We start from the raw sequence: 19209 nt of genomic DNA, 5'->3' as shown, positions 1-19209 counted from the left end.
CCGATTAACATGCTGACAGCTCCACCATTTGGAAACTGTTCCGGGATTTATGTTCACCCATAGTTTCCAAGTGCCGCAGCAGAAAACAAAGATTTTTTGTGGGGACATTGTGGAGAGTCTTTCATGGTCATTTATACTTTTCAATCTGGATATATTCTCAACATGTTCTGTTTACAGAGTAGACTCCCGGGGCGGAGGAGAACATTGTTAAACTACAAACGTTTATACTTTCAATTAAGGACCGTTAGCACAGTCGGTCTCTCAACCCTTTCAACAATAGCACTCTTAGCTGTGACCCCCAAATTCTTAAAATATATTTAGTATTATAAAACATTAACCACTTAACTTATTAATTCAATATCTACTTGAATGGTACATTAGCATTCATGTACCCAGACCTGAGTTATCTGAAATAACTTCATACAAAAACACAATCTTACACACTTGACTTTATTTTGTGTTCATGTTCAGCCCTTTTGCCAGTTCATAGAGTGGATGTCACAGGGCCCAGTCCTATGGTCTGTTTCTGAACACTTCTTATTTCTATGGCAAGAAAAAGGTTGTCAATAGTGAATGTTTTTCAAACACGCACACTTGAAGTTTCCTTCTTTTTCTGTTGAACAAGACTTGGTATTTGTGTTTTGTCTAGATTCTAGTGTAAACTGTATTTTACAACAGGACAAAAGAGAAAGAGTGAATTCTTAACTGACCACATCAGAGGTCCACTTGCCTGAGAAACGGATGCTGCAAGATGATGACACATCATTATTTTTCTTTGAACTGTTCCTCGGTATCTCCTGTACCCTCCATTCTCCAAATGGAAACACAGCTTAATGTCACTAACAAACCATGCATAAAACCCAGCGTTATTACCAAATCCTGCTACTAGCTAGCTGCCACTATGAATAATTCACCAAAAAATAATTGTGATTCCTTATTTGCTTTATGAGTTTGTACAAACACACAAGAGTTATATAATTTAATTTAGTCCCATGACAATGTAATTAGAAATATTAAAGAAGCAATTTAAAGTCATTATGCCAGTTAAAATATATGCTCTGTGTCTTTTTCCTGTTGATTCATGTAGCTGTAGCAACAAAACAAACAAATCTAGTTTGTCTGCAGTAATAGCTGCATTCGTACATTGTGTAATTAGAAGTCTCTTGTTTTGTAATATTTCAGTCAGGGAAAAGCAGTTATGAACTAAATAATGACTACACTCTTAGAAAAATGGGTTCCAAAGGGGTTATTTGTCTGTCCCCATAGGATAACCCTTTTTGGTTCAAGATAGAACTCATTTGGTTTCCATGTAGAATCCTCTGCGTGAAGGGTTCTACATGGAACTCAAAAGGGTTTTACATGGAATCATAAATGGGTTCTCCTATGGGGATAGCAGAATAACACTTTTAGGTTCTAGATAGCACCTTTTTTTCTAAGAATGTATGGTTATGGCTATATCGATCATTTACCTGTCTAATGACCCAGAGCAGTGATCTAGATAAGAGCGTCTGCTAAATGACTAAAATGTAAAAAATCTAGGAGAGCTGGGCAGCAATGATTCATTGGTAGTAATATTATACACATTAATCCTGATGACTTATTTTCTTGGCTTTCCCATCCATTCTTCTCCAGCAACACAAGTACATGGAGATTCCCTTAAGAGAGAGTGCTAAACCCCAGCGGAAATCTAATTAGTATAATAAAAAAATCCCCATAACAATCTGTCAGTTTAAGCTAGAGATATCTGTTTTTTTTGCATTGGATGCGTCTCAATCCAAGGCATCCGCCAATGTCGCACTTCCGCTACTGCGGTGAAAGGTGACAGAGCTAAAGTGGTGTTTGTCAGACCATGAGACATCCTGAAAATCGGTCTTCTCACAAAATCGTCTGTTATTTCCGAATGGTTTGGCAAACTATTATGACCCCTCTATGGAAAGATGAGACTCTCACAAACATGATGGTGTTCTCCATTTTGCTCTACAACCCCCCACAAGCGTCATGGGACTCTTCTGAAGTCGGTACAGCCGATCTGCCAACTTCTGTCTGTAGTGTCCAAACAGCTTGGGCTACACACTAATATAAAGTTGAGACTCTCACAAACCCAAGATTTGACGGTACATGGCCCCGTCCATCCTCCCTTTGATGCAGTGAAGTTGTCTTGTCCCCTTAGCAGAAAAACACCCGCTTAGCATAATTTTTCCACCTCCATGTTTGACGGTGGGTATGGTGTTCTTGGGGTCATAGGCAGCATTCCTCCTACTCCAAACACGGCGAGTTGAGTTGATGCTAAAGAGCTCGATTTTGGTCTCATCTAACCACAACACTTTCACCCAGTTCTCCTCTGAATCATTCATATGTTCATTGGCAAACTTCAGACGGGCCTGTATACAGTGGGGAAAAAAAGTATTTAGTCAGCCACCAATTGTGCAAGTTCTCCCACTTAAAAAGAGGAGAGAGGCCTGTACTTTTCATCATAGGTACACGTCAACTATGACAGACAAAATGAGATTTTTTTTTCCTGAAAATCACATTGTAGGATTTTTAATGAATTTATTTGCAAATTATGGTGGAAAATAAGTATTTGGTCAATAACAAAAGTTTCTCAATACTTTGTTATATACCCTTTGTTGGCAATGACACAGGTCAAACGTTTTCTGTAAGTCTTCACAAGGTTTTCACACACTGTTGCTGGTATTTTGGCCCATTCCTCCATGCAGATCTCCTCTAGAGCAGTGATGTTTTGGGGCTGTCGCTGGGCAACACAGACTTTCAACTCCCTCCAAAGATTTTCTATGGGGTTGAGATCTGGAGACTGGCTAGGCCACTCCAGGACCTTGAAATGCTTCTTACGAAGCCACTCCTTCGTTGCCCGGGCGGTGTGTTTGGGATCATTGTCATGCTGAAAGACCCAGCCACGTTTCATCTTCAATGCCCTTGCTGATGGAAGGAGGTTTTCACTCAAAATCTCACGATACATGGCCCCATTCATTCTTTCCTTTACACGGATCAGTCGTCCTGGTCCCTTTGCAGAAAAACAGCCCCAAAGCATGATGTTTCCACCCCCATGCTTCACAGTAGGTATGGTGTTCTTTGGATGCAACTCAGCATTCTTTGTCCTCCAAACACGACGAGTTGAGTTTTTACCAAAAAGTTATATTTTGGTTTCATCTGACCATATGACATTCTCCCAATCCTCTTCTGGATCATCCAAATGCACTCTAGCAAACTTCAGACGGGCCTGGACATGTACTGGCTTAAGCAGGGGGACACGTCTGGCACTGCAGGATTTCAGTCCCTGGCGGCGTAGTGTGTTACTGATGGTAGGCTTTGTTACTTTGGTCCCAGCTCTCTGCAGGTCATTCACTAGGTCCCCACGTGTGGTTCTCGGATTTTTGCTCACCGTTCTTGTGATCATTTTGCCCCCTTGGGGTGAGATCTTGCGTGGAGCCCCAGATCGAGGGAGATTATCAGTGGTCTTGTATGTCTTCCATTTCCTAATAATTGCTCCCACAGTTGATTTCTTCAAACCAAGCTGCTTACCTATTGCAGATTCAGTCTTCCCAGCCTGGTGCAGGTCTACAATTTTGTTTCTGGTGTCCTTTGACAGCTCTTTGGTCTTGGCCATAGTGGAGTTTGGAGTGTGACTGTTTGAGGTTGTGGACAGGTGTCTTTTATACTGATAACCAGTTCAAACAGGTGCCATTAATACAGGTAACGAGTGGAGGACAGAGGAGGCTCTTAAAGAAGAAGTTACAGGTCTGTGAGAGCCAGAAATCTTGCTTGTTTGACCAAATACTTATTTTCCATCCATAATTTGCAAATAAATTCATTAAAAATCCTACAATGTGATTTTCTGGAGAAAAAAAATCTCAATTTGTCTGTCATAGTTGACGTGTACCTATGATGAAAATTACAGGCCTCTCTCATCTTTTTAAGTGGGAGAACTTGCACAATTGGTGGCTGACTAAATACTTTTTTCCCCCACTGTATGTGCTTTCTTGAGCAGGGGGACCTTGCGGGCACTGCAGGATTTCAGTCCTTCACAGCGTAGTGTGTTACCAATTGTTTTCTTGGTGACTATGGTCCCAGCTGCCTTGAGATCATCCCTTTAAGAGTGTGCTCCTAATCTCAGCTCGTTACCTGTATAAAAGACACCTGGGAGCCAGAAATCTTTCTGATTGAGAGGGGGTCAAATACTTATTTCCCTCATTAAAATGCAAATCAATTTATAACATTTTTGACATGCGTTTTTCTGGATTTTTTTGTTGTTATTCTGTCTCTCACTGTTCAAATAAACCTACCATTAAAATTATAGACTGATCATTTCTTTGTCAGTGGGCAAACATACAAAATCAGCAGGGGGTCAAATACTTTTGCCCTCACTGTACATGTCGGTTGTTTTACTCTAGGATGCCCACAGGCCTCACAAGACTCTTCTGAAGGTCCCCTGGTACCAGTTGAAAAAATTAATGGAAGTACAGTGCATTCTGAAAGTTTTCAGACCCCTTGACCTTTTCCACATGTTGTTATGTTACAGCCTTATTCTAAAAATGATAAAATAAAATAAAATCCTCATCAATCTACACACAATACCCCATAATGACCAAGCGAAAACAGTTTTTTAGACATTTTTGCAGATGTATTAAAAATAAAAAACACATACCTTATTTACATAAGAATTCAGACCCTTTGTTATGAGACTCGATAATGGAGCTCAGGTGCATCCAGTTTCCATTGATCATCCTTGAGATGTTTCTACAAATTTATTGGATATGATTTGGAAAGCCACACCTGTCTATATAAGGTCCCACAGTTGACAGTGCATGTCAGAGCAAAAACCAAGTCATGAGGTCGAAGGAATTGTCCGTAGAGCTCAGAGACAGGATTGTGTCAAGGCACAGATCTGGGGAAGAGTAGCAAAACATTTCTGCAGCATTTAAGATCCTCAAGAACACAGTGTCCTCCATCATTCTTAAATGGAAGAGTTTGGAACCACCAAGACTCTTCCTAGAGCTGGCCGCCCAGGCAATCGGGGGAGAAGGGCCTTGGTCAGGGAGGTGACCAAGAACCAGATGGCCACTCTGACCCAGCCCAGAGTACCTCTGTGGAGATGGGAGAACCTTCCAGAAGGACAACAATCTCTGCAGCACTCCACCAATCAGGCCTTTATTGTAGAGTGGCCAGACGGAAGCCACTCCTCAGTAAAAGGCACATGACAGCCCACTTGGAGTTTGCCAAAAGCCACCTAAAGGACAGACCATGAGAAACCAGATTCTCTGGTCTGATGAAACCAAGATTGAACTCTTTGGCCTGAATGCCAAGTATCACATCTAGAGGAAACCTGGCACTATCCCTACGGTGAAGCATGGTGGTGGCAGCATCATGCTGTGGGGATGTTTTTCAGTGGCAGGGACTGGGAGACTAGTCAAGATCGAGGGAAAGATGAACGGAGCAAAGTACAGAGAGATCCTTGATGAAAACCTGCTCCAGAGCGCTCAGGACCTCAGAGTGGGGCGAAGGTTGACCTTCCAACATGACAACGACCCTAATACAACGCAGGAGTGGCTTTGGGACAAGTCTCTGAATGTTCTTGAGTGGCCCAGCCAGAGCCCGGACTTGAACCCGATCGAACATCTCTGGAGAGACCTGAAAATAGCTGTGCAGCGACGCTCTCCATCCAACCTGACAGAGCTTGAGAGGATCTGCAGAAAAGAATGGGAGAAACTCCCCAAATACAGGTGTGCCAAGCTTGTAGCGTCATACCCAAAAAGACTTGAGGCTGTAAACTTTTCCAAAGGTACTTCAACAAAGTACTGAGTAAAGGGTCTGAATACTTATGTAAATGTGATATTTCAGTTTTTTGGCAAACATTTCTATTAAAACACTTTTTTGCTTTATCATTATGGGGTATTCTGTGTATATTGAAAAAACAAAACAATTTAATCAATTTTAGAATAAGGCTGTAATGTAACAAAATGTGGAAAAAGTCAAGGTGTCTGAATACTTTCCAAATGCACTGTATATAGCTGCTTGTCTGTGGTATGGGCTAGCAGGAACTGCAGCAGGGACAGGGACAGCTGGTTAGCATAAAGGACTTAATAAAAGAGAGAACATCCTGACATGCAATGGTTTAGTAGTGAATAATAACCATGTAACATACATCAGGTCCAACCTCTAGTGACCCTATTATAGCCATGTAACATACATCAGGTCCAACCTCTAGTGACCCTATTATAGCCATGTAACATACATCAGGTCCAACCTCTAGTGACCCTATTATAACCATGTAACATACATCAGGTCCAACCTCTAGTGACCCTATTATAGCCATGTAACATACATCAGGTCCAACCTCTAGTGACCCTATTATAGCCATGTAACATACATCAGGTCCAACCTCTAGTGACCCTATTATAACCATGTAACATACATCAGGTCCAACCTCTAGTGACCCTATTATAGCCATGTAACATACATCAGGTCCAACCTCTAGTGACCCTATTATAGCCATGTAACATACATCAGGTCCAACCTCTAGTGACCCTATTATAGCCATGTAACATACATCAGGTCCAACCTCTAGTGACCCTATTATAGCCATGTAACATACATCAGGTCCAACCTCTAGTGACCCTATTATAGCCATGTAACATACATCAGGTCCAACCTCTAGAGACCCTATTATAGCCATGTAACATACATCAGGTCCAACCTCTAGTGACCCTATTATAGCCATGTAACATACATCAGGTCCAACCTCTAGTGACCCTATTATAGCCATGTAACATACATCAGGTCCAACCTCTAGAGACCCTATTATAGCCATGTAACATACATCAGGTCCAACCTCTAGTGACCCTATTATAGCCATGTAACATACATCAGGTCCAACCTCTAGAACAGCCAAGGAGATAAATTAATTATGCATAGAGTGGACAGGGCAAGACAGTTTTTATTCCATTATAGTCTGAGAATTCTACAATTGGACAGTTGGGTGGGTGGCTGAAATGTAATAAGCCGGGGGCTTGACGTACTACTGCATGTCTATAGCTCACCAAGTCTCACAGGAAAGCAAACAGTCTTTTGCAGATGGTCAACTGTGTAAAGTAATATGTCTCATCAGTCACTCAGGTCCAGGAACATGGTGGGAATGTTATGGCAGCTGCATGGTGGTCATGTACTGTAGGCTACAGTTCATCCACATGGACTTGATCCATCTCTACCCTGCCTAAGACCCCATTCAATGTATTAACAATAAAATTTCAAGCTGCTGCCAACATCATCTGAATAGTATCTTTGGGCTGTAGAGAGTTAAAGAAGGGCTCTCAGGTAGGTGAGGAGGGAGTAGACACTTACTTGAGCACATGTGTGGAGCCGTTGATCTGTGTGGCCGAGCAGGGGGGCCCCGGCCCCAGTAAGGATGGCCGCCTGGCACTGTAACGCTTTCTCCCACAGCAGAGGATGATGAGGAAGGCACGGCGGAAGGACTTGTTCAGGAAGGCATAGAGAATGGGGTTAAGCATGGAGTTAATGTAGCCCAGCCACAGGCATGCTGCCCACAGCTGGCCCGGCACTGTGTAGTTTATAAAGGGGTCCACCACGTTGGTGATAAAGAAGGGGGCCCAGCACAGGCAGAAACAGCCCATGATGATGCACAGAGTTTTGGCCGCCTTGGTCTCTGTACGCATGCGGTGGTTGCGCTGGTGGTCGGCGCTGTCTGCCGAGGCAGCCCCCGCCCGCTGCAGCATACTGATTTGGCGTGCGTGCGCCCGTGCAGTCACATAGATGCGCTGGTAGGCCAACACCATCAACCCCAGTGGGATGTAGAAGGCCACCACGGAACACGTCAGAGCGTACGGCTTGTTGACCATGAAGACACACGCCGTCGAGTTGGCCGCGTCACCGCTGAACTTCCGTTCCTCTATCTACCAAGGGGTTGAGATGTGGTAACACCACCACCACACACACACCCACAGAAACACACCCACAGAGACACATCACAGAAGAAAAACACACACATAGTTAATGTGTCAGTTCATGAAACATTAGTTTCACGGACACAGTACAGTAATCATTCTGAGAATAATCCTATGACATGGCAAGTTGATATGGATCAGGTCAATACAGTTCGATGAAAGATGTGTCAATTAATAACATCCATGGTAAGAGCACTGAGCTTGTCAGGGTTGTCTACCATTTACAGTTGAGTCCTGTAGGCTCCTGTTCATTAAGTAGATTTTCTAAACCCTTAAACTTATCTAGGAGGGCAATAATGAATGGTGCACAAACCAAACTCCAATCAATGCTATTTCCAGAGAGTAGTGACTAGGTCCAGAGTGGGAAAGATGAGGGCTTTGAAACGGATCATTAATCACTGTCCTCCACCAGCACGCTTCCAGAACCTCAGGCCACCTCCGCTTACACCTGTCCCTACTCTGGAGTAAATAAATTACACTAGTCTACGATCGATGGGTATACGCACTGCATATATACAGTACACATTGCGTATGACTGCCCTGCTAATGTGCCTTGCTGGACCTTGTAAACTATCGAAAGTAGACCCATAACTGATCCAAATGTTTTACTAATCAAACATGTATTCAAATCACTGGGATTTTGAACGATTATCCAAATGGGTGTTTGGCAGAAAGTCTAGATCTTTATTCATTGTTTAATTATTCAAGGCACCCTTTGTTATTTCATTTCAAAATAAAATGCTTGTTTGTATTTAAAGGTACACTCAGCGATATAACGTACATGCAGAAAGCATAGTGGGTCAATTTCTGCAACAACTAAGAGAGTTGAAGCGTGAGACTCAACCTCTCCGCTGTTTTGGTGCCCTGGCTACCACTCGTGCACATGCACAGATACTGTGTGTGACTGTGTGAGAGCGAAGTCTTGCATCTCGCTCATCTCAATATTTGCAGTGCTGCTCGTGGCAATGTCATTTCGCTGAGTCTACCTTTAAATTATGAATGACTCGTATGCTGTGTAATGACATGAACGAATTATTGATTGATTATATTGAATCAGGCTAAGTTAGGTTAAGACAGATAAAACAGGACATGCCCTCAGCTTGATGGTGAATAGATTATATAAGACTACTACGTGAGTCAAGAGCAAAAAAATACACTTGATTTAGGCTACACTATTGCATTTTCGCAGCTATGTGGTAAATTTTCACAACTATGTGGTACATTTTCACAACTATGTGGAACATTTTCACAACTATGTGGAACATTTTCACAACTCTTAGTGCACAACTCCAAACAGATCATCAAGGGGGCAGTTGTTTCAAAACTCTAAGCACATCAAATCAAATCAAATTTTATTTGTCACATGCACCAAATACAACAGGTAGACCTTACAGTGAAATACTTACTGACAAGCCCTTAACCAACAATGCAGTTTTAAGAAAAATAAGAGTTAAGAAAATATTTACTAAATAAACTAAAGCAAAAAAAATTTGAAAATACACAATAAAATAACAATAACGAGGCAATATACAGGGGGTACTGTTACCGAGTCAATGTATGAGGGTACGGGTTAGTCGAGGTAATTGAGGTAATATGTACACGTAGGTAGGTGTAAAGTGACTATGCATAGATAATAAACAGAGTAGCAGCAGCATAAAAGTACAACACAAAATCATGCAAAATCTAATCAACAATTTTGCTTAGAATCTGTGGACACTGTAGATCAAAATTCACTACAGGTCAAAGGTTTTAGAACACCTGCTCATTCAAGGGTTTTTCTTTATTTTTTACAATTTTCTACATTGTAGAATAATAGTGAATACATCAAAACTATGAAATAACACATATGGAATCATGTAGTAACCAAAAAATTGCCACCATTTGCCTCCATGACAGCTTTGCACACTCTTGGTATTCTCTCAACCAGCTTCATGAGGTAGTCACCTGGAATGCATATCAATTAACAGGTGTGCCTTCTTAAAAGTTAATTTGTGGAATTTATTTCCTTCTTAATGCGTTTGAGCTAATCAGTTGTGTTGTGACAAGGTAGGGGGGGTATACAGAAGATAACCCTATTAGGTAAAAGACCAAGACCATGTTAAGGCAAGAACAGCTCAAATAAGCAAAGAGAAACGACAGTCCATCATTACTTTAAGACATGAAGGTCAGCCAACATGGAACATTTCAAGAACTTTGAAAGTTTCTTCAAGTGCAATCGCAAAACCATCAAGACCCAGAGATACCTCTGCTGCAGAGGATAAGTTCATTAGAGTTACCAGCCTCAGAAATTGCAGCCCAAATAAATGCTTCACAGAGTTAATGTATCAAACACATCAACTGTTCAGAGGAGACGGTGTGAATCAGGCCTTCATGGTCGTATTACTGCAAAGAAACCACTACTAAAGGACACCAATAAGAAGAGACTTGCTTGGGCCAAGAAACACGAGCAATGGACATTACACCAGTGGAAATGTGTCCTTTGGTCTGGAGTCTAATGATCTCCGCATGTGTATTTCCCACCGTAAAGCATGGAGGAGGAGGTGTTATGATGTGGGGGTGCTTTGCTGGTGACACTGTCTGTGATTTATTTAGAATTCAAGGCTAACTTAACCAGCATGCCTACCACAGCATTCTGCAGCGATACGCCATCCCATCTGGTTTGGGCTTAGTGGGTCTATCATTTGTTTATCAACAGGACAACGACCCAACACACCTCCAGGCTATTAAGAAGGAGGACTATTTGACCAAGAAGGAGAGTGATGGAGTGCTGCATCAGATGACCTGGCCTCCACAATCCCCCGAACTCAACCCAATTGAGATGGTTTGGGATGAGTCGGACCGCAGAGTGAAGGAAAAGCAGCCAACAAGTGCTCAGCATATGTGGGAACTCCTTCAAGACTGTTGGAAAAGCATTCCAGGTGAAGCTGGTTGAGAGAATGCCAAGAGTGTGCAAAGCTGTCATCAAGGCAAAGGGTTGCTATTTGAAGAATCTCAAATATAAAATATATTTTGATTTGTTTAACTCTTTTTTGGTTACTACATAATTTCAAATGTGTTATTTCATAGTTTTGATGTCTTCACTATTATTCTACAATGTAGAAAATAGTAAAAATAAAGAAAAACATTTGAATGAGTAGGTGTTCTAAAACTTTTGACTGGTAGTGTACATAAAGGCTTAATGATGTAAATACATGTACAGTGAGGAAAACAAGTATTTGATCCCCTGCTGTTTTTGTACATTTGCCCACTGACAAAGACATGATCAGTCTATAATTTTAATGATAGGTTTATTTGAACAGTGAGAGACAGAATAACAACAAAAAAATCCAGAAAAACGCATGTCAAAAATGTTATAAATTGATTTGCATTTTAATGAGGGAAATACGTTTTTGACCCCTCTGCAAAACATGACTTATTACTTGGTGGCAAAACCCTTGTTGGCAATCACAGAGGTCAGACGTTTCTTGTAGTTGGCCACCAGGTTTGCACACATCTCAGGAGGGATTTTGTCCCACTCATCTTTGCAGATATTCTCCAAGTCATTAAGGTTTCGAGGCTGACGTTTGGCAACTCAAACCTTCAGCTCCCTCCACAGATTGTCTATGGGATTAAGGTCTGGAGACTGGCTAGGCCACTCCAGGACCTTAATGTGCTTCTTCTTGAGCCACTCCTTTGTTGCCTTGGCCGTGTGTTTTGGGTCATTGTCATGCTGGAATACCCATCCACGACCCATTTTCAATGCCCTGGCTGAGGGAAGGAGGTTCTCACCCAAGATTTGACGGTACATGGCCCTGTCCATCGTCCCCTTTGATGCGGTGAAGTTGTCCTGTCCCCTTAGCAGAAAAACACCCCCAAAGCATAATGTTTCCAACTCCATGTTTGACGGTGGGGATGGTGTTCTTGGGGTCACAGGCAACATTTCTCCTCCTCCAAACACGGCGAGTTGAGTTGATGCCAAAGAGCTCAATTTTGGTCTCATCTGACCACAACACTTTCACCCAGTTGTCCTCTTAATCATTCAGATGTTCATTGGCAAACTTCAGACGGCCCTGTATATGTGCTTTCTTCAGCAGGGGGACCTTGCGGGCGCTGCAGGATTTCAGTCCTTCACGGTGTAGCGTGTTACCAATTGTTTTCTTGGTGACTATGGTCCCAGCTGCCTTGAGATAATTGACAAGATCCTCCCGTGTAGTTCTGGGCTGATTCCTCACCGTTCTCATGATCATTGCAACTCCACGAGGTGAGATCTTGCATGGAGCCCCAGGCCGAGGGAGAATGACAGTTATTTTGTGTTTCTTCCAATTGTGAATAATCGCACCAACTGTTGTCACCTCCTCACCAAGCTGCTTGGTGATGGTCTTGTAGCCCATTCCAGCCTTGTGTAGATCTATAATCTTGTCCCTGACATCCTTGGAGAGCTCTTTGGCCTTGGCCATGGTGGAGAGTTTGTAATCTGATTGATTGATTGCTTCTGTGGACAGGTGTCTTTTATACAGGTAACAAGCTGAGATTGGGAACACTCCTTTTAAAAGTGTGCTCCTAATCTCAGTTCGTTACCTGTATAAAAGACACCTGGGAGCCAGAAATCTTTCTGATTGAGAGGGGGTTAACTATTTATTTCCCTCATTAAAATGCAAATCAATTTATAACATTTTTGACATGCGTTTTTCTGGATTTTTTTGTTGTTATTCTGTCTCACTGTTCAAATAAACCTACCATTAAAATTATAGACTGATCATTTCTTTGTCAGTGGGCAAACGTACAAAATCAGCAGGGGATCAAATACTTTTTTCCCTCACTGTACATAGACAGGGTTACCCCATCTCTACCAATACTTTTCATTACATCACCCTCTCCCCCAGTCCATTTGTTTTGGATTGGTACATAGTATAATTGGGTCTGACATTTCAATGCAGACTCCTTGTTGTTTCATTTGAGCATCATCATCACACAGTATCAGTCAGCCAATGTATTTCATTGAGTTTTCACTTCCAGCCATTGTTTTCATATGAGTAGCAGCAGGAGGTGGGTTTTACTGCTTCAGGATTGGCCCGATGCTTATTATGTACTCAGTATAATACCCTAGACACAGTTTCAATCTCATTCTGGGGGGAGGTGATCCCATGAAACAGGTAGCATATGTCCTATAGCACATGGAACAGATCTACACTAAAACCCTTTTGGTTGTGTGAAGGTGTCATTGACATCTGTCACGCCCTGGCTCTGGGGACTCTTAAATGTTGAGCCAGGGTGTGGATTTGCTATATTTAGTTTTTCTATGTTTTTGTTCTAGATCGTTTTGATCTATGTTGGCCAGGGTGGTTCCCAATCAGAGGCAGCTGTAGCTCGTTGTCTCTGATTGGGGACCATACTTAGGCAGCCTGTTTTGCACTAGTCTTTGTGGGATCTTGATCCGTAAAGGTTTGTTGTGTTATAACCTCAGGACTTCACGTATCGTTTGTTTGTTGTTTTTGTCGTTAAGTAAGTTAAATAAAAGTATGTACGCTTATCACGCTGCGCCTTGGTCCGTGTCTTCAGTCAACGATCGTGACAACATCCTATGGAATTAGTTATGATATAGGTAGCATAGTCAAAACAACAAGTTTAATTTGACCCTGTTTTACTGCATGGTTTATGAAATATTACACATAAAACAGAAAATAGTTTTAACTCACCAAATGGTCTATTCCAATACTATTCCATCCTTGCATAATGGGTAGGAAGGATATAAAGGTGGGGATTACCCAGCATCCTCCTAACATTAGAGCCACTCTCAGTGATGTCATCTTTTTCCTGTAGACCAACGGCTGGCAGCAGATGGCATAGTACCTGGAGAAGGAGAGGAAACACTTACAAGGAAGATTTGATAGAGGAAATAGATATGATTAGATTCAATGAAAGCTTTTCTTTCAGCTGACAAAATCCTGGTCAACAAGTGTATCTTGCATGTGAAATTGACACCTTGTGAAAACCACATGATCCTTGTGAGAAACTCAGATAAAAGTTATATTTGTGATCTCAAAGAGTTTGATGCTGCTGTCTGAGATCTGTTTAAAGCTGTGTTTATGATGTTCAGAGCATAGCTGAGAGATTTGCTTAATCTCTGAGATTTTCAACATCAAACATCTCTACCTCTCTTCTGGGAATGTGATATTAGAGTGTACGTTTCATGATCATTAAATTATTTGCAACAAGCCAAAAAATCCCTGAAATGGCATCAGCCACAAATTGCTACTTGACCTGGCTGAACCCTCTGTGGAGCTTGAGAGGGTAATGTCCCAGAGGCCTCATTTGACTTGCTCTTCCTCTTTAAGGGACTTCCGGTTACTATGGCAACATGAACACACAGTAACCAGGTCGAAGCTCTCATTGTCTGACATAATTGCTTTCTGAGTGGTATTTAACTGTTTGTTGACGTTTGACAGTTCTATTAATTCCTATTCCACTAAACACTGATATCGATCATTCTTTGCGTGACACAGGCTATCCACAATGGATTCTGATCAGACCCTACACCCAAATGAGGGCACTATGTTCATCCACCTCTGGCTTGCTAGCTCCCCTACCTCTATGGAAGCACAGTTCCCGCTCAGCCCAGTCAAAGCTATTCGCTGCTCTGGCACCCCAATGGTGGAACAAGCTCCCCCACGACGCCAGGACAGAGGAGTCACTGACCACCTTCCAGAGACACTTGAAACCCTACCTCTTTAAGGAATACCTGGAATAGTAGAAAGTAATCCTTCATCCCCCACCCCCCCTCCAAAATAAAGTATAAAAAAAAGAAAAGAAAAAAAGGGGTTGTCCCACTGGCTATCATAAGTTAAATGTAAATGTAAATGATTAGCTGAAACATCACATGAATCGTCAACAGGATCACAGCGGTGGCCGTCCGGTGGTGGGTATGGGTCTCCAGCTTGTCATGTCAGCTTTGATACACAGTGGTTATAAAGTGTAAACCTTTCCCTCTCTGCATAACCTGGTCTCAGATCTGTTCTGTCTTGCCAACTCCTATGGTCATTGTCAAAGGGAGAAGACTACTGTCCCTCTCTTCCAGAACGGACCTCCCCGCTGTAGTCGCTCGCCCCTAGGCTCGGTGTTACATTCCTGGCATGGGTTCCTCACACCGTGATTTCTCCTGGCAACACTGGCGCTGCCCACTGCAGCCCATTGCATTCTGTATCACTGTGCCACAGCCCATTGCAGTCTGTATTAGTGTACCACAGCCCATTGCATTCTGTATCACTGTGCCACAGCCCATTGCAGTCTGTATCAGTGTACCACAGCCCATTGCAGCCTTTATCACTGTGCCACAGCCCATTGCAGCCTGTATAAGTGTACCACAGTACATTGCAGCCTGTATCAGTGTACCACAGTACCACAGCCCACCATGTCTTCAAGGCACTACTATGTTTACTCTCTCTGTCAACCTTCATGACTCAGAGAGATGTTAACTGGAAACCACATATCCTGAGGCTGCATTTATTGTAGCCGGGGATTTTAACAGGAAAACCAGCCACGTCGCCAACACCAACGTCTCGCTTCCAGACAAGCTAAAGACCTTCTTTGCCCGCTTTGAGGATAACACAGTGCCATTGACGAGGCCCACTACCAAGGACTGTGGCCTCTCCTTCTCCATGGCCGACGTGAATAAGACATTTAAGCATGTTAATCCCCGCAAGGCTGCCGGCCCAGACGGCATCCCTAACCACGTCCTCAGAGTATACGCAGACCAGCTGGCTGGTGTGTTTATGGACATATTCAATCTCTCCCTTTCACAGTCTGCTATTCCAACATGCTTCAAGATGGCCACCATTGTTCCTGTACCCAAGAAAGCAAAGGTAACTGAACTAAATGATTATCGCCCTGTAGCACTCACCTCTGTCATCATGAAGTGCTTTGAGAGACTAGTCAAGGATCATATCACCTCTACATAAAAAAAAAAAAAACATTTTTAGTCATTTAGCAGACGCTCATATCCAGAGCAATTTACAGTTAGTGAGTGCATACATTTTCATACTGGCCCCCCTGGCCCCCCGTGGGAATCAAACCCACAACCCTGGCGTTGCAAGCGCCATGCTCTACCAACTGAGCTACACGGGGCCTACCTTACCTGTCACCCTAGACCCACTTCAATTTGCTTACCGCCCCAACAGATCCACAGACGATGCAATCGCCATCACACTGCACACTGCCCTATCACATCTGGACAAGAGGAATAACTATGTAAGAATGCTGTTCATTGACTATAGCTCAGCATTCAAAACCATTGTACCCTCCAAGCTCATCATCAAGCTCGAGGCCCTGGGTCTGAACCCCGCCCTGTGCAACTGGGTCCTGGACTTCCTAACGGGCCGCCCCCATGTGGTGATGGTAGGAAACAACATCTCCTTTTCGCTGATCCTCAACACTGGGGCCCCACAAGGGTGCGTGCTCAGCCCCCTCCTGTACTCCCTGTTCACCCATAACTGCGTGGCCAAGCACGCCTCCACCTCAATCATCAAGTTTGCAGACGGCACAACAGTAGTAGGCTTGATTACCAACAATGACGAGTGTCAGCTTCCTGCTTCTCCTGTTTGTCTCCTGGCCTCTAGAGGTCAGCTGTGTTCCCTTCTGCCTTAGTTCTTCCTCATGTGTCCTAATTAGCTTATCCATGTCACCTGTGCCTTGTTTCCCCTTGTGTATTTTAGCTGTGTGTTTTCCCCTTGTTTCTCACTTGGTTATTGCGTCCTGACTGTGTGTCTCCTGCTTTGTCTCACCGTGTCTATCCTAGTAAGTTGTTGAAGTTATCTTTAGTTTGTTTTTCTCCCCTCGTGGAGTTGTTTTGTTTTGCCTCCTGTTTTGGAATATTAAATCTACTTGCCTGGAGTATTGCCTTGGGTGTTTCATTTGGGTCCTACAACATCTCCTCTGTGGCTAAGGGGTAGTACCCCCAGCTCTACACATCTGAGACCGGAGTTCTAACCCGGCTTGTGACAGAATAACCAAGTCAATCATGGACCCAGAAACACTCAGTTCCCAGGACCTGTTGGCGGTGATCATTCGACATGAGGCTTCTTTCCAGCGCCATGAAGCCGTTCTCAGCCGACAAGAGGAGCTGATGGCTAGACATTCTCAACTCCTGGCCGAAATGATGAGTTCCCTTCACCAGCTCTTTGAACGCCTCCTTGGTTCTCCCCCTTCCCCCCGGTCACCTCCCAGTGACGACAGGCCTTCTCGGTTGGCGGAGCCCCGACTACCACCTCCCAAGCCCTTTTCTGGGGATCCTAGCTCTTGTCAGGGTTTCCTCACCCAATGCTCCCTCACCTTCGAGCTCCAACCCTCAAGTTTTCCCACAGACCGTTCCAAGATTGCCTACCTCATTACCCTTCTTTCAGACAAGGCGCTCGCCTGGGCCTCTGCGGTGTGGCAGTCCCAGGAGGCCTGTTGTGACTCCCACGCTGCATTTGTAGAAGAGTTCAAGCGGGTGTTCGATCATCCTGTCAGTGGGCGGGAGGCTTCCAAGCGCCTACTGTCTCTCCGTCAGGGCTCCCGAAGCACGGCAGATTTTGCCATTGAGTTCCGAACCATAGCAGCAAGGAGCGGATGGAATGATGAAGCGCTGAGGGTCTGCTTTCAGGGAGGGTTATCTGAGCCCCTTCAAGATGAGTTAGCCACCCGTGAACCAGCTGAAGATCTCGAGTCCCTCATAGCCTTGGCCATCCGCCTGGACAATCGTCTAAGAGAGCGGAGAACGGCTCGCCGTCAGGTGTCTCAGTCCCAAGTTCCTCTGAGCAGCTCTGTTTCTCCTGTTTGGACTCCGTCATTCAGAGCTGCCCCGGCTCCTGAACTGCCCCAGGATTCCCCGGAGAGCATGCAGTTAGGCCGTTCCAGGCTTTCTTCCAACGAAAGGGAACGTCGCATGAGGGAGCGTCGGTGCCTCTACTGCGGGGTTGCCGGCCACTTCCGCCCTACTTGCCCCGAGCTTTCGGGAAACGCCTGTCCCCGCCCAGCTACAGGAGGGTTGTGATGGGGAAGATTAGAGCTCCTCCTACTAACGCGGTCCTAGCTATTCCAGCCACTCTGTCCTGGGAGGGCCACCAGCATCGGGTCCAGGCTATGATCGATTCCAGTGCCGCAGGTGATTTTATGGATGTAACCTTGGCTAAGGAACTTAAGATCCCTACCCAACTACTTCCTCAACCCCAGGCAGTTACAGCCTTAGATGGCAGACCTCTGGAACCAGGAAAAGTTACTGAGGCGACTCAGTCCCTGCGACTTACCATCTCTCAACACCAGCAGGAGGAGACCTTCTATCTCATTGACTCTCCCGAGTATCCTATTATCCTGGGTCACCCTTGGCTTTGCAGACATAATCCCCAGATCGACTGGCCTACTGGCACCATTCTTAGCTGGGGTCCCACTTGCCAACTCACCTGCATGCTTCAGAGTTCCTCAGCCCCTAGTACCCAGTTTCAAGAGTCTGTTGACGTCTCCCGAGTCCCCAGTGTTTACCATCGGTTCAAAGCAGTGTTCAGCAAGGCCCGGGCTACTGCCTTACCGCCTCATCGCACTTATGACTGTGCCATTGATCTACTCCCTGGGTGCTGCCCTCCTAGGGGTCGGATCTTTTCCTTGTCCTCCCCCGAGCACGCAGCTATGGACACCTACATTAAGGAGTCCTTGGCAGCCGGCCTCATCTATGCCTCTACTTCCCCGGCTGGGGCGGGCTTCTTTTTTGTTGAAAAGAAAGACGGGGGTCTGAGGCCTTGTATTGATTACCGGGGACTCAACAAGATCACGGTTCGGAATCGATACCCTCTTCCTCTCATGGCCACTGCTTTTGAGCTGCTTCAAGGGGCTTCCATTTTTACTAAGCTGGATCTCCGCAATGCTTACCATCTCGTGCGGATCCGGCCAGGAGACGAATGGAAGACGGCGTTCAACACGCCCACGGGACACTATGAATATCGGGTGATGCCGTTCGGGCTCACCAATGCCCCCGCAGTATTCCAAGCCCTGATTAATGATGTTCTCCGGGATATGCTTAATCTGTTCGTCTTCGTGTACCTGGACGATATCCTCATCTTCTCGAGGTCACTGAAGGAGCATGAGGGGCATGTTAGCCGGGTTCTCCAGAGGCTCCTTGACAATCACCTCTACGTTAAGCCTGAGAAGTGTGAATTTCATGTTTCTCAGACTCAGTTTCTCGGGTTTATTGTCACTCCCGGGCACCTAGAGATGGATCCCAAGAAGG

General features: G+C 44.4%; 1 protein-coding gene across 1 annotated transcript in view; it reads right to left on the bottom strand.

The window, feature by feature from the left end:
• Nucleotides 1–19209, bottom strand: part of LOC311105032 (uncharacterized protein) — a gene marked incomplete at its 5' end in the record, with an annotated part of 107379 nt that overhangs the window by 28766 nt on the left and 59404 nt on the right. Inside the window, 2 exons of the mRNA XM_084147011.1 lie at nt 7357–7925; nt 13652–13805. Of these exons, the coding sequence (XP_084003137.1) occupies nt 7357–7925; nt 13652–13805 (723 nt within the window). The remainder of the gene's footprint in view (nt 1–7356; nt 7926–13651; nt 13806–19209) is intronic.

The sequence above is a fragment of the Coregonus lavaretus genome, assembly GCF_964263955.1.
Source record: "Coregonus lavaretus genome assembly, chromosome: 29".
Taxonomy (NCBI): domain Eukaryota; kingdom Metazoa; phylum Chordata; class Actinopteri; order Salmoniformes; family Salmonidae; genus Coregonus; species Coregonus lavaretus.
Note: the sequence above shows the minus strand (reverse complement) of the source record. Positions and strands in the feature narration are given on the sequence as shown.